The 26,865-nt window shown below is 39.7% G+C and overlaps 2 protein-coding genes across 3 annotated transcripts; both read right to left on the reverse strand.

The window, feature by feature from the left end:
• Positions 1-75: 75 nt before the first annotated feature.
• Positions 76-2,417, reverse strand: snrpd3l (small nuclear ribonucleoprotein D3 polypeptide, like). Its single transcript, XM_077248598.1, has 4 exons — positions 2,302-2,417; positions 1,624-1,757; positions 1,281-1,473; positions 76-1,007 (listed from the first exon to the last, which is right to left on the reverse strand). The coding sequence occupies exons 2-4, from the start codon at positions 1,747-1,749 to the stop codon at positions 940-942; spliced, it is 387 nt and encodes a 128-aa protein (XP_077104713.1). The 5' UTR covers positions 1,750-1,757; positions 2,302-2,417; the 3' UTR covers positions 76-939.
• A 2,803-nt stretch (positions 2,418-5,220) lies between these two features.
• adora2ab (adenosine A2a receptor b) lies at positions 5,221-26,198 on the reverse strand. Of its 2 annotated transcripts, none has more exons than XM_077248601.1 (3): positions 26,086-26,198; positions 12,404-13,067; positions 5,221-7,296 (listed from the first exon to the last, which is right to left on the reverse strand). In XM_077248601.1, exons 2-3 carry the CDS (start codon positions 12,724-12,726, stop codon positions 6,279-6,281), a joined length of 1,341 nt encoding a protein of 446 aa, XP_077104716.1. In that variant the 5' UTR covers positions 12,727-13,067; positions 26,086-26,198; the 3' UTR covers positions 5,221-6,278. The 2 variants fall into 2 exon arrangements, with proteins under 2 accessions (XP_077104716.1, XP_077104715.1); XM_077248600.1 differs by lacking the exon at positions 26,086-26,198 and adding an exon at positions 24,821-25,094.
• Between the last annotated feature and the right edge of the window lie 667 nt (positions 26,199-26,865).

Below are 26,865 nucleotides of genomic sequence, written 5' to 3' on the forward strand. Positions count from 1 at the left end.
CAATTAACTGTATCTAACATAGTATCTAAAAAGTTTGTATATATATATATATATATATATACACAGAGACACACATGTATTACAAACTTTTATAAGAGATGCAATCAATCAATTTTACAGCACTATTGATCTTACAAGCCAATACAATTATGCTCCTGGCTGAACTTTCATAGCCATTGACATTTCAGAGCAAACTGTATTTGGACACAACTATGGGCATTTATTCTTGTGAGGAAACATCTCATAAACCACAAATGTGTTAGACCTAAAGAAACAAACTTATAGACATTGCCAAAGGTGGACAAGTTATCAAGCGGGTTTAAATTTAACATCTGGTGTGTTCTAGAGCAGGGGTTTTAATTTCAAATTGATTAAAAAAAACTTCCTAAAAATGTGTTAAATAATACAATCTAACAGATTACCTATTTATATAGTACTATGTACTATAGTAAATAGAAAATTATATTTAGTATAACTTATTGTATAAATTGGGTTTTTATACATGAAAAAAAACTTTGATTGCATAAGACCCTCACATAAGGATGATCATATTTGGTGGTCCATAGAATCTAAAATATTAAAAACACAGCATTACATAATCAGAACAACAAAATATGGAACAAACAGGTTCTTATCTATTAAAGCAATAATTTAATGCAAACCTTAAGTAGGTGCTGAGGTGTTACGATATTGCACTGTTAATAAACAGAATGACACGCTGCTAAATCAGTCCTTCACCTAATTGATGCATTAATAAAACACTTTATATAATTAAACAGCTTTATTACATGAGAAAAGTGGGGGAAAAAAACTTTATTGCAAAAACAATAAGATCACCAATTTTAACAAACCAAAAAAACAAACAAAAAAAAAGCATAATTTCTCAAGGAAAATAAAACTGTACAAAATGACATTGTGATACAAAATGAAACATTCACATTATCGCCTTTTCTGGAAAATATTTCCCCTTCCTCCTGGTCCTCCTCGACCTCGGCCCCTTGCTGCAACTGCAAGAGAAAAATAAACAGTTTAGTGGTTTCATCTTTTGCTTTTGCCATGAAAAAAAAAAGCCTTAACTTGTCTAGAAACTTAATTGACTACAGTGCTCAGTGCAATTATCTTTTCCATTGTTTTTGTGAATATTTTAATTGTACAAATTGTAATATTTATTTAAAATTTAGTAGCTAAAGTGCACTTGACATTGGAACAACTGAATAATACAACTGCAGTTACTGTAATAAAGTCAACGATACCATAAAAAAGGATGTTTGATGACGAACCTTGTGCTTTGAGAATAGCAGCTTTGCCTCTTCCAGCTCCGGCCCCTTGGTTTTTGTTTTTCATGCTCTTCAACATAGGCGCGTTTTTCAACATGTCAGGCAGAATGAGAAAGCGTATTTTGCTGCCACGGATGTACACCTGCTCCAGCTGGGATACTCTGCCGTCTCGATAGGTCACAGTAATGTTGGACATCTGATTCACACAACATAAGTGCAGATAGTAGCATTATTCACACACAACTCATTGCAAATACAAGTATAGGGACAATTTTTGGGTAACAGACGAACAACGTATCAAATATGAATTCTGATTTCTGTGTGATCAACACATTTTTAGCAGTACCTGGCAGTTCATGTTATCCTCTGCTTCAATCAGTTTGCCCCTGTACACCTCACCCGTGTTCGTTTCGCAGGTCACGATGTGACCCTCTGCTTCATGCAGGACTTTGATGGGAACACCAATAGACATGTTTTAATCTGGGGGACAAAAAAGCAAGTTAATTAACAGCTAATTAAATTAAGGTTATTTTCTAATCAGACATGACTAAAGTAATAACTAGTGGACAGCAGTACAGTGAGAATGTGTCACAGTTCCTATCTAAAAAGAGCCGACTCATTAGAACGATTCGTTCGGCGGACTACACTTGTCACCACCCGTTATAGCTGTGATTCACTAAAAAGATCCGGTTCATAAGAATCATTCGTTTGGAAATCGTGTTCTGTGCGTATTGGAGGACACAATCCACGGTCGAAAATAAACGTCATGAAAATCATTCAGTTCTGGTATTAACTATAGTTAGCTTGTACTGCCTTCAGTACCTAATCTAACACATTCACAATAAATATCTAGAATGATCTCAAACGAGTCGCATGAATAAACCAAGCAAACAATGAATGTCTAAAATGGACGCTGCTACGCTACAGACTCGAACAGATCAAACAAGACAGTATATTTTAGTGAAATACCAAGCAACAGATTACACGTAAGCTAGTAGGTTTTTGCCATCAAGCATTATAGTACCTTGAGTCGACGGCCTCGTAGAAATGGTAGAAATCCACACTATTGAACAACGTGAGTATTTGCGGCGTTTTCCCGCTCCCACAATGCAGCTGAAAGCAGAAACCCCGCCTTTTCCTGAAGCCCTGCTGCATTTTGGGAGTTGAAGTCCTATTACTATGGTCAGTAGAACAAGCAGAAGACACGTCAGATTTACAGAAGAGGGCGGTATTGAATTGTTGATACGAGTAAAACATTGTCGTTCAATTCAATCTTTCAATTCAATGTCACAGGTAACAATTATTAGAATAAACTGTTTAAAAAATCTGTATGTGACAAATTCAATACGTGTCTCGGATGTTTTCATTCTTCAGCATTTATTTCTGGTTGTTGGTTATTTATTAATTATTATTTAATACAAAAATATATATAACTATATATTTATTGTCCATGATATCCATCTTTTTTATATATATATATATATATATATATATATAGAGAGAGAGAGAGAGAGAGAGAGAGAGAGAGAGATACTGTCCATGAAATCCATCTTTGACACAGATCTTATAAATTATTCTGAATATATATATATATATATATATATATATATATATATATATATATATATATATATATATATATATATATAGCAATACACATATATATACACATATAAAGCAATATGAAACAATAATGGTCATAAGAATTGTTACAACATTTGTCTGGTTAGGGCATCATCAAGATTCATGGCTCTACTCTCAGGAATTGTGCGCGGCAGCATTATACAGTCTAAATTTGTTCTGTCATCCTGGTGCTTGATAGACTGATTCTGTGTCTATTCTTAGCAGTAGTCTTTTCCTCTTTGTCTGTAAATCACTGAAGAACTAGAGACCATGTTATATTCAAAATTGCCTGAATTGAGTCGAGACAGGAAGTAAACCATTACGTCTGCCGATTCTGTTTATTAATTGAATGTTCCTGTTTTCCAGAAATAAAGGGAAGTGGTACAAACTAATAAACGTCTGAAAAAGTGTTTGTCAAACCGCAGACCATTAAACATTTGGTTTATTTAATTTTGCCGCATAGCCATTTATTAAACTTTTCTTATATTTTGTATCAGATGCTATCTAAGGAATTTTGTCATTGGTAAGAAGGAAAATGAAAAATAAAATTCTTTAACAACATTAACAGGAAAATGTAAGTGTTTATAAAACAAAGTCAACAAAGACAGTTTCTGTGACCCGAAACTAACCCCATGAGCTTAAACCTGACATTCTGAAGAATTTCACCTGCATCGAATCCACAAAAGAGAAAAAAAACTCAATTCAACCAATTACAAAACAGTGATAGTGGAATAGGTTTGGGCATATGTCTGTTGATTACACAGTAACTCTCAGCAATGTCTTCAAACCTCATTTTACCAGCAGAATAAACCTGCCAGCTGCTGCTGATCTATGTGACATGCTGACAGTCTGTTAGCTTCACTCCGATCCGATTTACACCACAAGCATTCATGATGGAATAAGATAAATTACTGCGTAAGCCTGGAGATTCGTTTTTGTAAAGGACATCTGTCTCATTAAAAAATAGTGCTGTCAAAACAAAATCAAACCATGCAACTGCTGCGCTGACTGGCATTTCTCAACAAACCAGTAGATTTGAACTTATATACTCTGACCAAGTGCTGGACACACTGCAGTCTTTATAGAGCAAATGAACAGACTCAATGGAAAGAGCTCCCCGTCCTTTTCTTATAATTAGTATAAGTCGGTAGTGACATTAAAATAACAATATAATTAAAATAACATAAATATTAAAACAATTTTTATGCGCACAACTTCAATATTTGTAATATTTAATCAACAAATATTAATGTGTGTGTGTGTGTGTGTGTGTGTGTGTGTGTGTGTGTGTGTGTGTGTGTGTGTGTGTGTGTGTGTGTGTGTGTGTGTGTGTGTGTGAAAATATGAGAATTTACAACAAATGATAATGTGTTGACTACCCAGGTCTATGATCCTTCAGCGTTGACCAAATATAGAGGCAATATTGATCAAAGTTATAAATAATAAAAATCTAGCTTACTTGTTCCATTTTTATGGATAGTAACTCTACTCACTCCTTCTATAAATGGACCGTTACACACTACATAACCTAAAAACGTCAACTCCCATGTGACATACTTTGTATCATAGTGCAAGTCTTTCCCACTCTAGAGCTTTAATGAGGAAAAGAGAAGCGTAATGATACAGTTTAAGGGATCATCAAATGCCCCTTCATTTGATTTCCATTGCATTAGGCCGGCCGCTGGCGTCAGCAGACTCTCTGTAAATACAATCAACTGGTCTGTGTAGTCCACGAGTGTGCTTGTATGCGTGTGTGTCACAAGAGAGGATTACACCACTGTCCTATATCTTCTGACAATTTTATGATCCCTAATCATTATGTTGTGTTGAAGAACAAATAAATCTATTACAAACGATTGCACATTTAATATAGCATTTGTGAATCATTACAGCTTATACTTGCATTCTTCTGGGAAATTCGATCATTATATAGGAATCAAAGTCCACTTTATTGAGCACCAATAAGTCCACTTGACGTTGCACAGACAGTATATGGCTTAAACTCTTAGCATAATTGATGCCTGCGTGTGATTCTAATCAAGCACTTTAGGTTTAATACACTTTCCGTAAAAAAGGTAGAACCCTTAGGTACAACAGATTTCACTGGGGCAATGCCCTTTCAAAAAGTACTAAAATGTATAATGTAGGTACTAATATGTACCTTTAAGGTTCCTTATTTACCCCTTTAGGGATAATTAAGGTAGAAAGGTGTACCTTTTGGCTTTTGTACTTTTTGTACCTGGGTGCCGCCCCAGTAACAACTTGTACTTTTCTATTTTGAGAGTGTACACCACTATACATAACACTCTATTTGTCCAAATTTGGTTATAGCTTTGTTTTATTCAGTACATTTCCTTAAATATTAACACATGCTTACAATCATTACAGTATAATTCAATTTGGTCATGTTCTAACAGGGCTGCACGATTAATTGAAATAAAAAAGGAATCACGATATCGCTTGGTGCGATTTAATGACATAAATGTGTGCTGCATGTTTCAGAGCGAAGAGCGTACAAGCTAACAGCTCATGATCTGTTGTTCTCAGTGTCTCAGAGTGGCTCGGGATTATTATAATAATGAGATTATTATTATTACATAATATTTTGATAATCTTTTTATTTTTACAGTGAAATAATACAATGGTAAAATGTCTTTTTTTTTTTTATTCAGGATACTTTATTATTATTTTATAGTCATATTCATATATTTCATTTTTAATATATTCATATATTTCAAAACATATCTGAACAAATTGTGCAGCCCTACAAACAAACAAACACACAGCAAACCTGGAGCTTTTTTTAAATCACATTTTAAGTTGAATTCACAATTTTGCAATTCGATTTATTTTTTCCAGAAATCGTGCAGCCCTATGTTATAAAGCGCTACAGGAGTTCCGGCAGGTATATTGATGGTACATGTTCTAAGTTTGGACATACTCCTACTATAAAAGCACAGAAAGATGATAGTTCCGTATGGCGCGGTCACAACAGGTTTGGCTGAATTACCCAGAATATTGATTTAATCCATTAGGCCTCCCCCACTTTGACCAGGAACAATGCTCTTTTATTAAAGCTCCTTAGAATCATATAAGCTTTTGAAAAAAACCTCATACAATGTCAGCAAACAAGTTCTTTATGAGGTCTAAAATCTGCAAACACCATCAGGGGTGTTTGACAGCAAAGAGAAGTAAAAATTCCTGGAATTTGTGCAGTAAGGGTTCCCACAGGAGCGATGTGATCCTCTCATGGCTTTATCTTTCCTGACCCTGGCTAGATAGTACTGTAAATGAAGTCACCCTCACTAGCACAGCAACTTAGATCAGTGATCGCTTTGTGAAGAACAAATTTGGATATTTGCGTAATGGAAGTGTATGTCATGACACTTCTGCAAGATCAGAAGAGTTGCTTGTCCTTACGGGCAGCAGACATTTGACATGTACATTAGTAATAGCACTGCAGTCTTTTACAGTCATGATTTCTACATGGTCTTTAATGGAGGGAACTTCCTCCCCGGTATGTAATGAAAAAATCGGTGTTGAACTGGCGGGAAAGGAATGTTCCAAAGCTCCATTTAAACTGTATCCTAAGTCTTGGAATTCTGTTTTTGGCCTGATTTTTGCTGGCATTTCCTTTGTAAATTCATCGCAAGAAATCATGCCGTGAATGGGATTGGGATCCAGCACAAAGCCATTGGACATCGTACAAGAAGTCTCAATCACACTGACCGCAGCAGAAGAAGCAGCCATACCTCCGTTGCTGTTACCAATGGCCAGTCTGTTATCATGCCAAAGGAAGTGCTGTCGGATGATCCTTCGGAAGGTGTGCCTGAAGTCACGTATTCGGTAGGCGTATATAAACGGGTTCACAACTGAATTAGCATGTGAAAGAATGATGGCCAGGTACATGACCCAGTCCTGAGGTCGATCACACTGAGGGCAGAACAATGTGAAGCAGTTAATGATGTGCAACGGGAGCCAACAAACAGCGAAGAGGCCCACGATGATAGCCAGTGATTTGGCCGCGTGGACCTCCTTTTGCAGTGTGGACCGGGAGGAGGATCCGTCACCGTGAGTGTGTCCGTGCATGTGCACTAGCTTCTGCTCCATCTGTCTGAGCTGGCGACGGGCAGCCATGAAGATCCATGCGTAGATGGTCAGCATAGCAATTAGCGGAACCAAGACGCAGCCGAAAAAGTTAAAGTAAACCATGTAACCCATGGTGACCACCTTCTCGAACAGGCACTCTGTCATACCTTGAGGACAGGAGCTGTTGGTGCCCGCGTCTACGCGACTGTTCCAGCCTAGCATGGGGGTCAAGCCGATGACCGCTGAAAGTATCCAGCATACTGCAATGATGCCTTTGGCTCTTTGGCTAGTGACAAGGCTGTTGTACCTTAGAAAGACAAAAAACAAAAACAGATATGAAACAGCAATTTTAGAAGGAAGTATGCTATGAAGCACTATGGTGATAAGCATGCCAAGTCTGGCATATATTACAACTCTATCTGCCTCAAACAATATGTTGATGTTTCCTGAAGCCCATCCTGAAGTGGGCTGTATTGTTCTGTGTCACTGTCAAGCCTGGAAAAGGGTTATTTTCCCAAATCTACACAAGCATGCACTGACTTTGCTCCTGGGAAATGTCTATTGTTTAGGTGTCAAGCCCTGGCGATTGCTGCCAAAATGGAAAATACCAGGATATGTGTTAATAAGAAGCATATATTTCACCTGTATTGTGCCTAGTCTTAAAATAATACTTGAATGCTTTGTTTTTGTACAACTTTCAACGAGGCTGTAAACTTAATCTTTTCAGTGGGGCTAGGAAACAACATTATTTCCATTAATTAGAAAACAAGAAGAATTAAATTGTCCAATTAAATCAGGGGGTTTCAACTGCAAAAGACTATTAAAACTTTTCACAGTACTTTGAGAGGTGGCATAAATGCAAGTCTCTAATTCTCTAAAAAGAGCCAGGTTGCAAGTCATTGAATCAGGAATCTATATGGTTTTAATGTGAACAATTATCATACAGTTTTATACATGTTTGGTATAATTTTAGTGTGACTGATACAAATGTCTCATTCCCAAATAATGAAATCAAAAGGTAATAAAGTTCTTAAGAGTTTAGAAATATCTTGCACACAGAAGGGGGTGACTTTCAAGCAAATGGCCCTCTGCACACAAAAGGTGTGACCTCCGAATGCAAATTACCATTGTTAGCACGTTACCATGTGAAACAGCTTCTGGCTATTTAATGGAATGCAGCAAAAAGATCAGGGCCTTTCTGTACCTCGCCGAGACTCTCAGCTTCATGTATAATGTCGGGTTAACATTTCTTCTCTTTATTCCAGAGCATTTGATGTTTTGTATTGATTATCTTTGAACTGATTATGAAATTGTAATGATACATTTACCTGACATAATAAATTGTTACATTTGATTATTCTAACTGACTTTGACATTATTTACATCGCTCACATTTAATGATGCACGGATATCATTAAAGGGATAGTTCATCCAAAAATGAAAATTTTGTCAGTATTTACTCACCCTCATGTTTTTCCAACCCCGTAAGACGTTCGTTCATCTTCGGAACACAAATTAAGATATTTTTGATTAAATCTGAGAGCTAGATCACTCCTCCATAGGCTTAAGTTTATCAAGCGACGAGAATACTTTTTGTGCACAAAAAACAAACAAAAATAACGACTTTATTTCAACTATTCATTTCCTTCTCTGTAAGCCTCGAGTGAGCTCATTTAGTCCACAAAAAGTATTCTCGTCGCTTGATAAACTTAAGATTGAGCTACTGTAGTCACTTGGACTATTTCAACGATGTCTTTAATAACTTTTCGGGGCTGGCAAGTATCAATCCCTTAGAAGCCTATGGACTAGTATGGAGGATTGATCCAGCTCTCAGATTTAATCAAAAATATCTTAATTCGTGTTCCGAAGATGAACGAAGGTCTTACTGGGTTGGAACAACATGAGGGTGAGTAATTACTGACAGAATTTTCATTTTTGGGTGAACTATCCCTTTAAAACCTTTTCATTTATGGAGTCAGATGAAATAACGAGAAAATGCATATGAGAAACTTTCTGTGAACGTAAACAGTCTGAAAAGTCAAAAGTGCACGATGTGTTATGATTCTGCTTATCAACTGTGGGTTCACTATTACCAATAAATGTATCAAATGGTTAAAATGGTAATGCAGATTATCTGTTGTTTTTACTTTTATTAGTAATGATAAAGGATGGAGGAAGATTTGTTTTGCAAACTTTAATGTTACATCAGTAATCCACATTAGTCCTGGCTAACATATCCACTGTTATTGATACAGTTAATGATACAGTTCCCGCATGTGCAATGCAATAAATTAGAAATATATACATCGGTTTGTTGATGGACATACACTTGTTAATGCTGATGATAGGGAATTACAGTTGCAACATCTCATAATGTATGTCAAACTGAGAAGCATTTTACTGAGCATCCTGCTCAAGTCATCCTTGCAATGGCGGTTTGGACTGAATGACTAGTTCTTCCAATGTTTCATCATCAGACTCGCGCTTGGATTGATATGGTAAAATTGATGCCAGCATTACTGTCTTTACAGTGTGTACTATCGGTGAACTTTAGGAAACCTCTGGTGCTGACAATCAGCTATAATGGGCATTTAGTTTCCGACACGTGCCGTAAGCGGTAGACCAATCACAACAGACTGGGCCAGTGGCTCACGGAAAGGAGGGATTTAGAGAGACTGATTCATCCGTTGAGTCATTTGAGAATAATTGAAAAATGTGGTGATGTGCAAAGTATATTATGAGTGTTTTTTGACCTTTGATGCATGTAAACCTTTTGTAGGAGAACTCCAAATCAAAATTAGAAACCTTTAAAATAACATAATAGGGGCACTTTAATACCTACCATAATCCCCCCTCCCAGCTAGCCCATGGGCCCCAAATATAAACAAATATTCAAGGTAACAGAATAAGTTTTGTTAATAATAACATTACTACATTGAGACCCCCACACAGACCCCTGGTTGAAAAACCTGGCTGGTACTAAAATAAATTATACAAAGCATATTAGCAATTGTAAAAGCATCAGTTTACAAACAGTTTGGAATACAGCTGTGAAAAATCCACCACCGCTATGCATTTCAAACATCCCGTTGATCAGACAGCCCTGCTACATGTTTCCTTTGCCAAGGGCAACAGTTGGAAACGGTGGTCAAATGTCAATTGTTCCAAAAATCCTTGGGCTTATATCAGGCCCACTGAGAACAACAGTGGCTGCTTCATTAAACCCAGAGGACTTACAGGGCTCCAGTACTACTGGTACCTCATTCACACACCCACAGAGACTGGAAGGCAGCAGACATATGTAATCAACACTTGCCCAGGCTTTTGCTGTCACTGCTGTTCTCTTACAACGCTTTGTGCGGCTCAATCTACACCACGAGCAGAAATGTGCATCACACCCTGTATGCAGGCAGGTGGTAAAGTCCCACACCTTTCAGTTTCCGAAAAGTGCTGCTGAGAACTGCTGGGCCAGAGGATTTAAGAATAATCATTACGGTGTTCAACTGGAGTGCAAAATGTCCCAGGTTTAATACCCACAACATGTTACTTTGACATCTTCAGTAAATTAAATTTATATCATTGTATATTATACAATTAGTAGTAAAAATACAAGTAATACTCTTTGTTACATATTTTAATTACTAATTAAAGACTGTATACACTATTTCTTCTGAACAAATTTAAGTATAAAACTCCCTCACTGTTTGAGCAATGAATGATATGGCTTGTGGAGCAGAGGTGTGCTAAGATTTTTCTAAAGGATCAGACTTATGATTTACACCTGAGAGACAATCAAACGGCTGAAAAATCCCCTAGGCTTACATTTAATATGTCATATCTAGACTGGGGCTAGTAAACAAACCGGGGTTGTTAGTACTAGCAACCGGGGTTGTGTGCCATTTAGAATTGAATTGAGAATGGCTTTTGAATTACAATCTAATTCCTGAATTTGAACTGAGGTAGCAAACAGGATGCATTATTTCAGTTTGAATTTGAACTTAAAAATAACAAAACTGAAATTTTCTTTGAATGTTTGTAGCTGTTTAAAAGTTTTGAAGCAAGTCTAGATATATGGATGGATGGATGGACAGATAGATAAACATTTACAATTCAGTAAATTCCTCCTTGTGTCATTTCACATCAAATTCCAATTCTCCTTCCTGTGGGGTGTGACTTGTTTGCTGCTCTTTTGTATGTCACTATATTACAACATGGTGCCAGATTGAGTATTGATTATTGATTTGGCTCTACTGAAACAAACTATTCTTGAAACATTTGTCAACAGCGTAAAGCTGCATGACTCCTATTTACTGCAAAAATCATTGCAAACAGTGGAAGAGGGGAAATTACATGTATCTGAGGGAATTACAGTGCATGTTGTGCCCATTATCAAGTCATTATCAGGAGAAAGGCAGAGAGTCACCTAGTCTAGGAGCCTTTAACCACCTCATATCAAAACATTTGCAAAACACACATAAATAAAGATTACATAGGATTACATATCTGCAAACACGTTTTATTGATTATACACATGCACTCAAACAAACACACGCACAATGGCTCTCATCATGTCATTCTAAACCTGTCTAATCCATCTTTCTTCTGTGGTATGCAAAAGAAGATATTTTGAATAGTTATCTTTGACCAAAACATCATCTAATATTTAGTAACCCAATGACATGATAAATGGTGAGTTTTACTCATTTTTAGCTTTTAATTTTTGAGTGAACAATGTATATTGATTTAGGATTTGGGTGTAATTTCTGAATCACAAACCAGTGTAAAATATCAAATCCCTATCCAGTGTTATTTTAGTATCACTGAGTTACTATTATAGTTTTTATTAAAATTTTGAATAGGTTTTATATTATTATACTTTCCAGTTTAATTTTAATTTTAGTTAAAGCATTTTGTTGTATTTTTGTCATTTTTAATAGCTTTTGCTTTTTTTATATCTTTCCATCAATATCATTTTTAATATATTTTTAATGTTTTTTAATGTTTATAGTTTTTATTATTTTATATTTTACCTTGGTAACTACTTTAAGTTTAATTACTTTATATATTTTTTTTTTTTAGTTAACGTACATATCTTATTACCATTACGATTTTTTTAATGGTCTTAGTTTCAGTTTTTTTTTTTTACTAGCATAACCCTGCCCCCATTTGCCATTATTTGGACAAACAAACAGATTGCAATTCTGTTTGGTCTTTAATACAAGTTTTGATCAATTTTAACATAAACAATAACTAATTATAAATGTACTGATAATGTGAAAGAGGAAACTTTGTCTATGTTCTTGCTATGGGGCAACTATGTCATCTGTTCTTTCAAGCAACCATATTATGTGTAATCTTACTAAAAGTTTGCCTTCAACTCTTACCAGAAAATCACGACACAATTGTTCACTCACCTCAATGGGATCTTGATGGCAATGTACCGATCCACAGCAATGGCCAACAAACTGAAGATGGAGCTCTGCGTGAGGACCAGCACGAAGCATGCAATGAAGAGGCATCCATGAAAATGGCTGCAAAAGCCTATGCTGATGGTGACAGCAAACGGAATGGCCAGGAGTCCCACTGCGATGTCCGCCACGGCCAATGATACCACGAAGAAGTTGGTGATGCTCTGGAGATTACTGTTGAGGCAGACGGCCCAGCAGACTAGAACGTTCCCTGCCACGGCCAAAACCGCAATCAACAGCTCAAGAACAATGTAGACGAGAGAAGACATGGTGCCATCAACCAGAGTGAAAGGACATCCTCAAAGACACACATAGTTGTGCTCCCGATAATTGTTTAATTGCTCTTGCAGTAGGTGTGAGGATGAGCCAATCCGACCATAGGTTTAACCAAATATCTCTCTTTTTCAAACGAAAGAGGGGGTAGGATGAATCTGGTATCAGCTGGTAGCAGCACTTCAACGGAGACACCCCTCAATATATCTTGATTTACCCGTTCACCAGCCTGTCCCTTGGGTCCAGCTCACTTCAGCCTTTCATTGAAAGTCTTAAAGGAAACAGCTGCTAGATTTCAAGAAGCAGAACCGGTAGACCTTCAGTGGGACTTCTTAATCTGTAGAAAGAACAATCACATCGCACAATAAAATATCAACCTCTCTGGGTCACAAAAGCAATCCATCTCATACAATAAGCCAAACAAACAATAAGCTTTTATTTTAAGAAAGACTCCACAAATACAAATTAAATATTTGTGCACGCCTGCTATTTATCACAAAACCCGGCCAGCACTTCCTCCATTAGTTTCTAGGATGTGTACAGTTGAACTTTGCTATTATTGGCTTAGAATTGGGAACAAATATTCTTTTGTACCCATTCATGTGATTCTGATTTCATGTTCTATGGACTAGGGTAAGTGTACCCATCAACCAAAATCTAAGTCTAGGTTTTTTTCATATATATTAAAGGGATAGTTTACCCAAAAATGAAAATTCTGTCAGTATTTATTCACCCTCATGTTGTTCCAACCCCGTAAGACCTTCGTTCATCTTCGCAACACGAATTAAGATATTTTTGATTAAATCTGAGAGCTGGATCACTCCTCCATAGGCTTCTAAGGGATTGATACTTGCCAGCCCCGAAAAGTTATTAAAGACATCGTTAAAATAGTCCAAGCGACTACAGTGGCTCAATCTTAAATTTATCAAGCGACGAGAATACTTTTTGAGTGCAAAAACAAACAAAAACTATTTCAAATTCAAATTTCAACTATTCATTTCCTTCTCTATGGGGCTCTAGTCAGTTAACATAGTGTGATTGCGTAGAGCTACTTCACACGTAGGCTCACTATTGGCCGGCGCTGGTCATGTGTGTGATGAATGTGACGTATAACAACAGAAGTTATCTTACGCTATTATACTAGTGAACTGACTCAAGGGCCAAAGAGAAGGAAATGAATAGTTGAAATAAAGTCGTTATTTTTGTTTTGTTTTTGCGCACAAAAAGTATTCTCGTCGTTTGATAAACTTAGGATTGAGCCACTGTAGTCACTTGGACTGTTTAATAACTTTTCGGGGGAACAAGGGTCAATCTCTTAAGAAGCCTATGAAGGAGTGATCCAGCTCTCAGATTTAATTAAAAATATCTTAATTCATGTTCCGAAGATGAACGAAGGTCTTACGGGGTTGGAACAACATGAGGGTGAGTAATTACTGACAGAATTTTCATTTTTAGGTGAAATATCCTTTTAACATGGTTTATAAGAAAAATAATTAATGTATTTTATGCATTTGAAAATGTATTAATTAGTTGATGTACATTTTAGAATATAAAATTAAGATATTTTATGAATAAAGTGAGAAGTCTAGCATGGGCTTAATTGGTACTTTTGGCACAATTTAAGCCCGCGTATGTTCAAAATAAGCCCACATCATCATTGATTCACAAAATATAAAAATGAATTGATTTTAAAGAAGTAAAACATCAATATATTTATTCAGTGACAGGGAAGTATTAAAAAAAATCATTTAGCTAATGTTTGATTAGAGCCCTGGGTGGGATGGGCCGGTGGTCTGGAGCCTTAAGTCGGCTTGACTGGAGTTGTAGCAGGAGTTAAGCTGGAAGTTTGACCGGGTGTATCTCAGGAGCCAAGCCGAGTTGGGACTCCATACTCTGGGCTTAGACTGGGAGTCTGGAGCCTTAAGTCGGCTTGGCTCCCAAGTTATGACTGGTCAAAGGTGGAAGTTTAACCGGGTGTATCCCAGGAAGGAAGCCGAGTTGGGGCTCCAGACTCTCGGGTTTCCGGGGGTCTCCTAGTGGGCCCCCCACTAGGGTTGCCACCTATGTCTGATAAAAAACCGGGACATTTCCATGACCCGTCTGGGTCATCAGTCTGACCCGATGACCTGTCTTCGATGACCCGTCTGGGTCATCATTTCGATGGCTTTTCACCTAGCCTTTCGAAAACCGGGACATATTCACATAGCCTTTTGAAAACCGGGACATTCAGTGTCCCGGGAAAGTTTCCCGGGACAGGTTATTAAAAAGGACAATCCCGGAAAAACCGGGACAGGTAGCAACCCTACCCCCCACACCGGGGAGTATGCAGCCTTAGGTCAGCTTGACTCTGGAGTTATGCTCGATCAAAGTTCCACAGGAATTGACCATATCCCGGGAAGAAAGCCGAGTTAGGGCTCAATACTCCTGGCATTGGGAGCCCACTGGGTGACCCCTCCATGCCTGGAGTCCGGATCCCTAACTCGGCTTGGGTCCCGAGTTTTGCCCGGTCAAAGCTGGACAGGAAGTGGCGGTATCTCGGAGCTGGACAGTCCCAGGGGCTCAGGACTGAGGGGAATGTAGGCAGGGTTCTAAAATTAACACCTGCCAAATGCGGGTTAAAATTCAGTTTGGCGGGTGTTAATAAAAACTTACTAGCCAGTTTGGCCGGTGATCCATGAGGCATTACATGCATGATACATAAGGCTCTGTTCTCTGTAATTTACACTTCCTACTCAGGCAGTACTTCCTACATTTGCCATGAACACTGTGGCGTAATAATGCTACATGATGACGTTTCATACGCCCATTGGCTGCGCGCAGTTTGCAGTGAAACCAGCGTGAGAAACCATGGAAACAAACGGAGCGTCCACCAGAAAACACAAGGAAGAAGAAGAACGAACGGAGCCAGAACAGGGAACATAGACTGAAAGAGGAGGGAGTTAGCTAGTAAAGTAAAGTAAAAAGTTAAGATTGAACTAAATGCGGCGGTGATTGGGACAGACTTCTGGGGGCAAGAAGAGGAACGAGGCAGGGGATGAGGACAGAGAAAAGAAGAAAAGAAACGGGTTGTGAATGGTTTGTGCTTGATCACGAAAATGTTGTTGTGTTTTGTCAGGATTGCCGCATGTACACGGAAGAAAAAAAAATGAACAATTTCGTGGTGGGAACTAATAATTTTAAAGTCGAGGCAGTAAAGGATCATGACGGTGCCCGAAGTAATCAGGAGAACCTAAGGATTAAAACTACCAAGACAGTACGATTTAATACGATTCAGAGTGCTTCCATAGACACAGATGAAACTTTACGTTTGGGGGTTTCAAAAAGAAAGAAAAAATCTCACTTAAATGTACTGTGTTGTAGGTGCTAACAATGGCTTCATTTACACAAAAATTTATTTCAGGGTGGACAGGAATAAAGGCTTGAAGATAGGAGAGACATACACAAATGACTACCAGGCAAAATAGTTCATACACTACATAGCAGAGGATGAGAGAAGAAAGATGAGGGCAATATTATCAGATGGCAAGTTCATCTCAGTCATGTCAGATGGATCCCTGGACAGTGCAGTGATAGAAGAAGAATTGGTCTACGTCAGGAGTGCCAGTGAGGGGAAGGTCAAAGTTGATTTTGTCAGGGTAAAAGCTGTCTCAAAGCCAGATGCTACAAATATAGCTAAAGCAGTGTGCAGTATAATGGAAAGAGGAGTCAGCACTGATTGGAAGAACAAGCTAGTGGCAATCACCACAGATGGAGCATCCGTAATGACAGGAGTAAACAATGGTGTAGTTACAAAACTGTGTGCACAGATCAAATGTGCTGGGGATCCACTGGTACTTGGAGAATGATGTTTGAGAAAAAAAAATCTCATACTGATTGTACCTTATCAGTAGCATTTTTAAACAAGTGCTTGAAAAGTTCCCAAGCTCTATAGAAATGTCTAATATTGTGAGACAGTTTTATTTTGTTTATCAGGAATCAGAGTAAATGTAATTTGTTAAAGGCACAATCCAAATTTGATGCCATCTTTCAATAACTAAAGTTGCATTTGAAAATGTATAATTGTTTGCAAGTGCATAATGCACATTGTCTGTCTCATCCTGCTACAGGAACCTTTGAGAAGACCTGACCTACTGTGAACAGAATACTGTGCCATCGGTGTCCTGATGTCCTTGATCCTTTTTATGCTCTCCTCACCATCCCTGCAACTACAGCTGACTGTGAAAGAGGGTTCAGTGTTCAGAGACCCTCTCTGACCTCCTTAAAACCGAACAGAAGGGTGGCTCAGATTCTGATGGCACCTCTGAAGAAGAGCTCTGAAGACATGTGATTCAAATGATAGATGGATAGATAGATAGTGTCACACTTCTGCAAGGATGAAGACACAGAGAATGGCGTTAACAGGTTTTATTTTAGACACTGTATGCAACTCCTGAATACAGGAATGAGCTTCGAGATCCACACAGGGAACACAGGGAGAAGACTTGAACTTGAGTCCGTCTTGTAGATATTGGAAATAGCTGACCACTGGAATCCTGATAGAGATCCGCGAATTCCACTGTAGAACACAGAGGCGGTTTGGAGAATCCCGGGGAACCACCGCACAATGAAGTGATGAGGGTGCAGGTGAGGTGAATCAGAATTCCGGTGATTGCGATCGGGACCGGGTGTGTTGGGTTGAAGCTGGCTGGGGTGTGTCGTTGGGTGAATCCGTGACAGTACCCCCCCTCCACGGCCAGCTCCTGAGGGCCGTAGACCCCGACGACGAGGGCGACCTCGTGGACGGGGGCCTGGACGATCCGGGTGGTCACGGTGGAAGTCCTGGAGGAGCGTGGGGTCCAAGATGTCGTCCCGATGGACCCAACAGTGTTCCTCAGGTCCAAACCCCTCCCAGTCCACGAGGTACTGCAGCTGGCCCCCCCCCGTCGTCGAGAATCCAAGATGGTGCGGACCTGGTATACGGCTTCGTCTGTGGGGTCCACTGGAGGAGGAGGGGGTACTTCGCCAGCTTCAGCTTCTGTGGAAGGGGAAGAGAGAGGTGCAGTGTAGGGTTTTAATAAGGAAACATGGAAGGTGGGTGCAATCCGGTAGTGATGGGGTAGTGCAAGTCGATACGTGACGTCATTGACCTGCCTCAGCACCGCGAATGGACCTATGAACCTGGGACTCAGTTTACGGGAGGGCAGTCGGAGGCGGATATCCCTGGTGGAGAGCCACACCAGCTGACCAGGAGTGTAGTGGGGTGTGGGTCCTCGACGTACATCGGCCTGTTGTTGGAACCTCCGTACTGCCCCTTGTAGGTGGAGGTGGGCTGAGTCCCAGACCCTCTCACTCTCGGTGAACCAGTGCTGGACCGCTGGAACGTCCGATGGTTCGCCTGTCCATGGGAACAGAGGTGGTTGGTATCCCAGAACGCATTGGAACGGCGTTAAGCCTGTAGATGTTTGAAGTAGAGAGTTCTGGGTATACTCTGCCCATGGGAGGTACTGGTCCCAGCGGTCCTGTGCGTCATGGCAGTAGGTTCTCAGGTATCTCCCGATCTCCTGGATCTTACGCTCCGCTTGGCCGTTGGATTAAGGGTGGTACCCCGACGTCAGGCTGACCGATACTCCTAGAAGCTTAAAGAACGATTTCCAGACTCTTGATATGAACTGTGGTCCCCGATCCGATACTATGTCCTCTGGGATTCCGAAGTGGCGGAAAATCTCTGTGAATAAAATCTCTGCTGTCTTGAAGGCTGTGGGGAGTCCGGAGAGGGATATCAATTTACAGGACTTGGAAAATCTGTCAACGACCACTAGAATGCAGGTCTTGGAGTTGGACGATGGTAGATCGGTAACAAAATCCACGGCGACTGTTCGGAATTGGTAGGGGCATGAGCTTCCCTTCTGGGAGACGTCGAGGTACCTTGGCCATAGCACAAGCGGTGCACCCCTGCACGTATCGGGAGATATCCTGGGCCATGCCGGGCCACCAGTAGCGCTGTTGGAGAAGTGAGAGGGTTTGTTGGCTGCCTGGGTGTCCAGAGCCCGGAGAGGTGTGTACAGAGTCCATGAGGTGAAGGCGGAAGTTGGTAGGTACGAAAACCTTCCCCTCACGACCCCCCGGCGGAGCAGGTTCGGTAAGGGTGGCGTCGGCAATGAGTTTGTCGATGTTCCACTGGATGGGACTGACAAACATGGCTGGAGGGAGTATGGTTTCGTTGATTTCTGTGGAGGTTTCGGATTGATAGAGGCGTGATAGAGCGTCTGCTTTAAGATTCTTGGAACCCGGGCGGTAGGTAACTGTGAAATTAAAGCGTGTGAAAAAGAAAGCCCACCGAGCCTGGCGAGGATTTAATCTTCTGGCCTCCTGGAGATACTCAAGGTTGCGGTGGTCTGTAATTACTTGAAATGGGTAGTTGGCTCCCTCCAACCAGTGTCTCCACTCCTCTAAAGCTAATTTAATAGCCAAGAGTTCTCGATTACCGACATCATAATTCTGCTCTGCCGGGGACATCTTGCGTGAAAAGAAGGCGCATGGATGGAGTCGTGGAGGGGTCCCCTGCCGCTGTGAAAGAACAGCTCCAACTCCGTTGGTGGACGCATCCACTTCCACTATGAACGGGAGATCAGGGTTGGGATGACACAGCGTAGGAGCAGAACAGAAGGCTTTCTTCAAACCCTCAAAGGCCTCGGAAGCTTCAGCAGACCAGGTTAACCGTGTGGTACCCTTCTTCAGCATGGAAGTTACTGGACGCAGATCTTACTATAATCGCGGATGAACCGACGATAGAAATTGGCAAAGCCAAGAAAACGTTGCAGCTCCTTCAGGGACTGGGGTTTAGGCCAGTTGATCACCGCTTCTACCTTATTTAGATCCATAGAAATGCCGTCTGGCTGAATCACGTACCCCAGGAAGTGCATGGATTCTTGATGGAACTCGCATTTTTCTTACTTCAGGTACAGTTGGTACTCACGGAGGCGTTTAAGGACTTGCTTCACCTGTAGTACATGTTCATCGAGGTTGGAGGAGTAGATTAGGATGTCATCAATGTAGATGACCACAAACCGATGGAGCATGTCTCAGAATATCTCGTTCATGAAGCCCTGGAAGACTGCTGGACTATTCGACAGCCCGAACGGCATAACCCGATATTCATAGTGCCCAGCAGGAGTGATCAAGGCAGTCTTCCACTCATCGCCTTCACGTACACGAACCAGGTTGTAAGCACTTCTCAAATCGAGTTTGGTGAAGACCCGAGCTGAACGTAGCTGTTCCAGAGCCGAAGGTACCAAGGGCAGTGGATATCTGTACTTGATGGTAGAAGCGTTAAGGATGCGGTAATCAATGCATGGGCGCAGTCCTCCGTCCTTTTTCCCGACGAAGAAGAAGCTCGAGGCGGCAGGGGACGTAGAAGGTCGAATGTATCCTTGGCGTAAGGCTTCCTCCACATACTCCTCCATGGCCTTCTGCTCCGGGATGGACAACAGGTAGATCTTCCCATGCGGTAGAGTGGCCCCAAGCAGCAGGTCAATAGCACAGTCCCATGGCCGGTGAGGTGGTAGAGTGGTGGCGAGTTGTTTACTAAACACGTCCTGGAAGGCCCGGTATTCCGGAGGGATCTGGTGGGAAGACTCGGTGACTGGACTTTCGACGGAGCCCAGGACTGCTGAGACAGCGGATATGGAGGATGAGGATTGTTTCTTGACAGGACGTAGACAATGCTTTTTACAGTGATCACTCCAACGACTTACTTCTCCAGAAGTCCAGCAGATGTCAGGCAAGTGTTGGGTAAGCCACGGGCGTCCCAGGACGATATCTGCAGTGGAGCCCTCCAGTACCAGTAAAGAGCATCTTTCTTGGTGAAGACAACCGATGGACAGGTGTAATTCGGGACTGCAGTGCTGAATACTTCTTTTACAAAGGGGTTTTCCAAGGATGGAGTGTATATTCAGTGGTTGATTTAATCGTCGACGGGGGGTTTGCAAACGGTTGAGTAGAGAAGCTGAAATGAAGTTCCCCGCCGCGCCGGAGTCAATCAGAGCTTTCGCTGGATTAGAGTGTGTTGTGGAATTTTTGCCACAACAAGTGTTTCAGATATGTTACTAAGACTGGAGTTTGTTTTAGGTTTAACACTGGAAATGGTAGATCTACAGTACTCACCGCCGAACGGCTGGGACGGACGGGACATTCGACACGATAATGTCCAGAAGCACCACAGTAGATACATAGATTATTAGTTCGACGTCGGTTACGTTCAGATGTAGTTAAACGTCCTGTATTGACTTCCATTGGCTCAGGTACTGGAGGGCTTAAGGACGAGGAGATGCGAGTACGAGCAGGGAGATTAGACAAACATGCAGTGCGACGTTGGTCTATGAGGATCGAGCGTTGGATGAGTTTTTCAATCCCAATGGTTTCATCATAGATGGCCAATTGTAGCCCGACATCTGGGTTGAGTCCTTGACGATAAGCGCTCAAAGCGATTTCGTTCCATCCGCTGCTTGCTGCGATCGTCCGAAACTTCAAAGCGTATTCTGAAACAGAGGAGGTGCCTTGTCGTAGGCGAAACAGCTGATCATGAACTGAGATGGCACTAGAAGTTTGAGCGAATACAGTGTGAAAATGTTCAAAGAATCCATTTAAAGTCTGTAATGCGGGTGCATTGGATTCCCAGAGAGCTTGAGCCCAGTTTAATGCGCGACCCGAGAGCAGAGAAATTATAAAAGCAATTTTGGCTCTTTCAGAAATAAATTGAGCAGCATTTACCTCCAAGTAGAGTTTGCATTGAAGAAGAAATCCGTTGCAATCCTCCCCGCCTGCATATGAAGCTGGTTTGGCCATGGGACTTACTGAGGCAAGTCGGTAGTTCTGAAGAGCGTGACGGAATTCAATGAGGGTTTCTTGAAGTGATTGTTGCGGAGCGACGGCTGCATTAGCAGAGGCATCCATCAGCAGCTGGGGTGCGGCGGCACCCCGAGGGGCTTCGGTGGATGCAGCGTGGATCTCAGAAGCAGAGGAAGCTTGCATGGTGTGTGGTCAGGTCTTCTGTCACACTAATGCAAGGATGAAGACACAGAGAATGGCGTTAACAGGTTTTATTTTAGACACTGTATGCAACTCCTGAATACAGGAATGAGCTTCGAGATCCACACAGGGAACACAGGGAGAAGACTTGAACTTGAGTCCGTCTTGTAGATATTGGAAATAGCTGACCACTGGAATCCTGATAGAGATCCGCGAATTCCACTGTAGAACACAGAGAGGCGGTTTGGAGAATCCCGGGGAACCACCGCACACAGAGGCTGCTTGGAATATACACACACACTGGGAGGTTAGTGTAGAAGGACAATACTTGCGTAGATATATTGAGGGTACTGGAACCAGATCGAAGGGTTTAGGAACCGGAGAGTCACTGGCATCAAAAGACGAGACCTGACAATGAGCTGTAGACTGACTGGGATTTATATGCAGAGCTGGCGTGGTGAGTGAAGTGATGAGGGTGCAGGTGAGGTGAATCAGAATTCCGGTGATTGCGATCGGGACCAGGTGTGTTGGGTTGAAGCTGGCTGGGGTGTGTCGTTGGGTGAATCCGTGACAGATAGATAGATAGATAGATAGATAGATAGATAGATAGATAGATAGATAGATAGATAGATAGATAGATAGATAGATAGATAGATAGATAGATAGATAGATAGATAGATAGATCCCAAACTTGAAATGAAATGTTTTCCCTTTCTGTGTATATTTTGTTGTATTTATTGTACTTTATATGTGTTTTTCATGCCAACAATGTAAATAAAATGATCAAATGCATTCAGTGGCACTCATAATTTCTCTTCTTTTCACCAGAAAAAATTTGGCTAGTGGAAATTCTGATTGGCTGGTAACTTTAGAAACTGGTAACTTTAGACATAATATCACTGTAGTTACAAAAGAAATGGATGAAAATTGCAAAAATGTGTTGATTTCTGAAGGATCCCGAAACACTAAAGTTTTGAGGTGACTTTGTGCGCGCTCCCTTGAGACAGCATGCACATGGGTGGGGCTAACTCAACATTGCCTATGCAATAAAAATGCCAGGGAAGTAACAAATCACCGGATTGGTTAAAATAATGAGCAGCATAAAATATTATTTTCTTTTTTTAATTTGACTTCAGAGTTGAAAGTGGGCTTAAAGGGTACATGGGCTTAATGGGTACACTTACCCTACATGAAATGCAGCAGTTTCTCGATGAATAAATGGTTATTATTTATGTTCTTTCATATCATTACTGTTCAAAAGTTTGGACTCACTAAGATTTTTTAAGTGTTTTTGACCCAGGTTGCATTTATTTGATTAAAAATAGAGTAATATTGTGAAATAATATTACAATTTAAAATAACTGATTTCTATTTTAATATATTTTAAACTATAATTTATTCTTGTGATGGCAAAGCTGAATTTTCAGCATCATAACTCCTGTCTTCAGTGTCACATGACCCTTCAGAAATCATTCATATGCTGATTTGCTGCTCAAGAAACATTTCTTATTATTTTCAGTGATGAAAACAGTTGTGCTGCTTTATATTTTTGGAAACCATGATATTTTTTTTGTCCAGAATTCTCTGATGAGTAGAAAGTACAAAAGAACAGCATTTATTTGAATATATATATATATATATATATATATATATATATATATATATATATATATATATATATATATATATCATTATAGTCACTTTTGATCAATTTAATGCATCCTTGGTGAATAAAAGTATTAATTTGTTTTTAAAAAAATCTTACCCAAAACTTTTGAATGATAGTGTAAGTTTCAGGTCTACTTCATAATTTGATAATACTCAGTCTGAATTGTTCAAATACAGTATGCTTGGCTTTTAAAATACAGAGCATCGAAATATTTCAGTATGTGTGTAATTAAATAATTCTGGCATTCCTTTAACTCTGTTGGGATCTTTATTGTGGTTTTGTGTAGACCTATCTAAAGAATTGAGTAATTGCAGCATGCCTTTCAAGGTAGACCACATATCTTTTTGTTTTTCTTTCTTATCTTCTAGCTCCATTCTGTCTGATCAGGCACAAAAATGCTATGATTAAAATCACAGTCACTGTTTCTGGGGTTTAGTGTTGCTGTTTGCTTTTCATAGCACAGTGTGACTTTGGTATGGCTGTTGACTCTCTCAAGTAAAATAATGACAAATTGTTTCCAAAGCACAGGGTTGCGTTTTAACAACTTTTGCCTCAGCAAGCACCGTTCTACAAAACCCTATCCTGTGTTTAAGACGAGGTACTTTCCGAAACGTGTTGAACGTTTATGAAGTATCATAATATTAAGCACATGATGTCTGGACAGAAAAGAACGTATACCAGGTCCCTCATGAGTCACGTCATGCGAATCTTTATTTAGTATTCAGTACTGTAACAAGAGCATGTTGGGTGTGAGGAAATTATGCTAAGGTTTTGGGGACTATGATAAGCGTGTATCTGTCATTAAAAAGCACGCTTAACAGTTATCTCATTGTGGAGTGATTTTAGTCTAGTCAAGATGCAAGTATCTATGTAACCATCAAAAGTCATTTGGATGGGTGGGATGACATCATACAGTACAGTTAGAAACACTTTAAAAATTGAATATAGTAATTTCACAATTACAATGAGGTCATAAAACGTGTATACATAGCATGGTACTTGTAAAAGATAAAAGAAAATAGGAAAAGAAAATGCTCTTAAAAGTAGTTTTTAGTAGCACCACAAAACTTGTCACACTGTGGGAGAGTGCTGTCACTCATGTGAATTTAGGAACTTATATTCCCATGGTAAAAAAAAAATGTACAAAAAAAAGAAGAAAAAGTAAGCCGAGGAGTGAGGTTATCATCAAAATACTGTTTTGTTACTGTGTTGTAAAAAATTATGAATTCATAGTTTAGAAAGAGCGAAATAATAGAGGTGTCAGACTCCGTATGGATTAATAGATTGACAAAGTTAGGCTACGTAATCTAAATACAAAATCAATACTTTCAGTTAGATCTCAAACATTATTAGTAGCTAAACAAAAACATTTACAAACTCTTTACATTGTAAAACACTTCCGTTCCGTTACTCACTTTGGCTGTGTACACGAGTGTTTCCGCCGCGCACCTGAGTTATAGGTTTCTCCGCTGGCATCTCACTGCTTCTGAAAGTTCAACCGCAAAACTGCTGAATTTACGTACCAGGGATGCAAATCAAATCATTCCACACGTTTTCCTCACCCTGAAAAAGTACACTTATAGACTACTCTGAACGTCTTTGGTCGAGGAAAAGGCAAGTTGAGTTACAGCTTCCCTCAACGCTCATGGAGTTATAGTGGCCACAGACAAGTGCGCGCGCTTTCACAGTGACTGACACTCACGCGCGCTGAGAGAGAAAGAGACGCACCCCGATTGGTTTTCGTGGTTACATTAAACATGATGTTTCCTTCACTACAAGACCATTGTGGGTGGTAACTTCTTCATCATACTGTCATACTGTCATTTTTCATAGTTCCTGCAGTTATAGCAATAAAAGTCAAAAGGCATTAGCCAGCACATAAGTAAACAAATACACATCAATGATTAAAAATTCTTAATTGAAATTAGTTCTTTTTGTTTTGTTTTGTATTTACTATAGTACACACAACAATGTATGGATGGATAAATAAAAAATAATAATTAAAAATAATTTTTAAAAATAGTAAGAATCATTAAAGTGATAAAAATCATAAAACTACGGAACATTTTAGGGGAAAAGTAATATGTGATCAAAAACGTTTTTAGACTTTTTTTAAATTTAGCAACTTTTATGCAGTTAGTCTTTTGAGATTATCGTGCACATAATCTTGTTTTAAGAAAATATATATTTTGATCTGACATCTTACGTTTTATACCGTAATAAACGCGATCACATTTTTACAAACGGTACTTTATCAGAGGAATTTAGTTGGAATCGTTTAGTTTGTATGCTAATTTGATCGTTAGTAAACACGCTTTGAAATGTACGCAGCCAGCACAATAGCTGATGTGAACGTGAGGATAAGGAAGTGAGGGATCTGTGATGGGCTCCGTGAGGTTGTGTGGTTTCTCACGTACAGCTGAAACATCCTGCTCACCTCAGGGCCACAAGAAGATAAATGTATGTAATCAGCAAACCAGAGGCTGAGGTCCACCCACCAAGGACTTCTTTAAAGCACGCAGCACACACTGCAATGACATTTCTTAATGTTCTGGATCAAATACATAAGCCAAAGCCTTTTTGTGGCCCTTTAGTAAATCAAATCACAGCCTCCATGCTCACCATTTACTATAGCCTTGTTTATGCATGAGAGAAACATTCGGCACAAATAGACACTTACCGCTCAGAGTGCCAAACACAATTGGTGTGAAAATGAAAGGTTATTTTCGTAGGAAGAGGAAGTTCTTGAGTACAGCTGTTTAAATAGACATTTTCTGCTGGCTCAATTCTTTCTTTCCACAAGACAAGGGTATAGTTTTTTTTCCATTTCTGTTCCTTCCCTTACTTACAGGAAAAGGTGTAGGCTACTTAAAGAAGAAGAAGAATCTTGATTATACCATCCATCCATTGTACACTGTTAAAAATTATATGACCAACAAGTTATAACAACATAGACCTTTTTACATCAACTCATCAACACACGTTAAGCAATTTTCAGCTTTTTTTTCAAGTTTAAACTATTTTTTTAGTCAGTTTAATGTAATTTAAGTTGAATAACTTCAATAGCCAAGTTGATTGTACTTAGAAATTTAGGGCAGTATTCTTTATACAGTGTAGTTTCAGAGTCATGACTCATGTGCCCTTGGATTAATTCAAATACTACCAGTTAAAACAGTCAAGCGTGTTGTAAAACTCTAACTCATGTCTAAAGGTGTCTTTGATTTAACATTTTACATCTAAAGGTTAAACCTACTCAAGCTGGTAATGTACTGAATTTATGTACCGTAAAAATAATTGTTAACTGGTGACAGAATGACCAAAGACCCTCAAAGACCAAGATGAGATCAATATATCAATAATGTTTAAATAAACGAGAGGCGTTTGGTAAGAAAATTGCTTGAGGGGAGTTACAACCAGTGTTATTTTAGTATTATTATACTATTATAATATTCCAAATCGG

This window comes from Siphateles boraxobius, unplaced genomic scaffold, assembly GCF_051911475.1.
Source record: "Siphateles boraxobius isolate OS27281-9 unplaced genomic scaffold, OSU_SipBor_1 11, whole genome shotgun sequence".
NCBI lineage: Eukaryota > Metazoa > Chordata > Actinopteri > Cypriniformes > Leuciscidae > Siphateles > Siphateles boraxobius.

Bases quoted from the DNA above. Each gene is read 5' to 3' on its own strand.
- adora2ab (XM_077248601.1), bottom strand. From the start codon at position 12,726: ATGTCTTCTCTCGTCTACATTGTTCTTGAGCTGTTGATTGCGGTTTTG. The intron at 7,297-12,403 runs GTGAGTGAACAA...TGTCTTTCTAAG, and splicing joins GCCATCAAGATCCCATTGAG to GTACAACAGCCTTGTCACTA.
- snrpd3l (XM_077248598.1), bottom strand. From the start codon at position 1,749: ATGTCTATTGGTGTTCCCATCAAAGTCCTGCATGAAGCAGAGGGTCAC. The intron at 1,474-1,623 runs GTACTGCTAAAA...TGTGTGAATCAG, and splicing joins AGGATAACATGAACTGCCAG to ATGTCCAACATTACTGTGAC. The intron at 1,008-1,280 runs GTTCGTCATCAA...TTTCTCTTGCAG, and splicing joins TGCTATTCTCAAAGCACAAG to TTGCAGCAAGGGGCCGAGGT.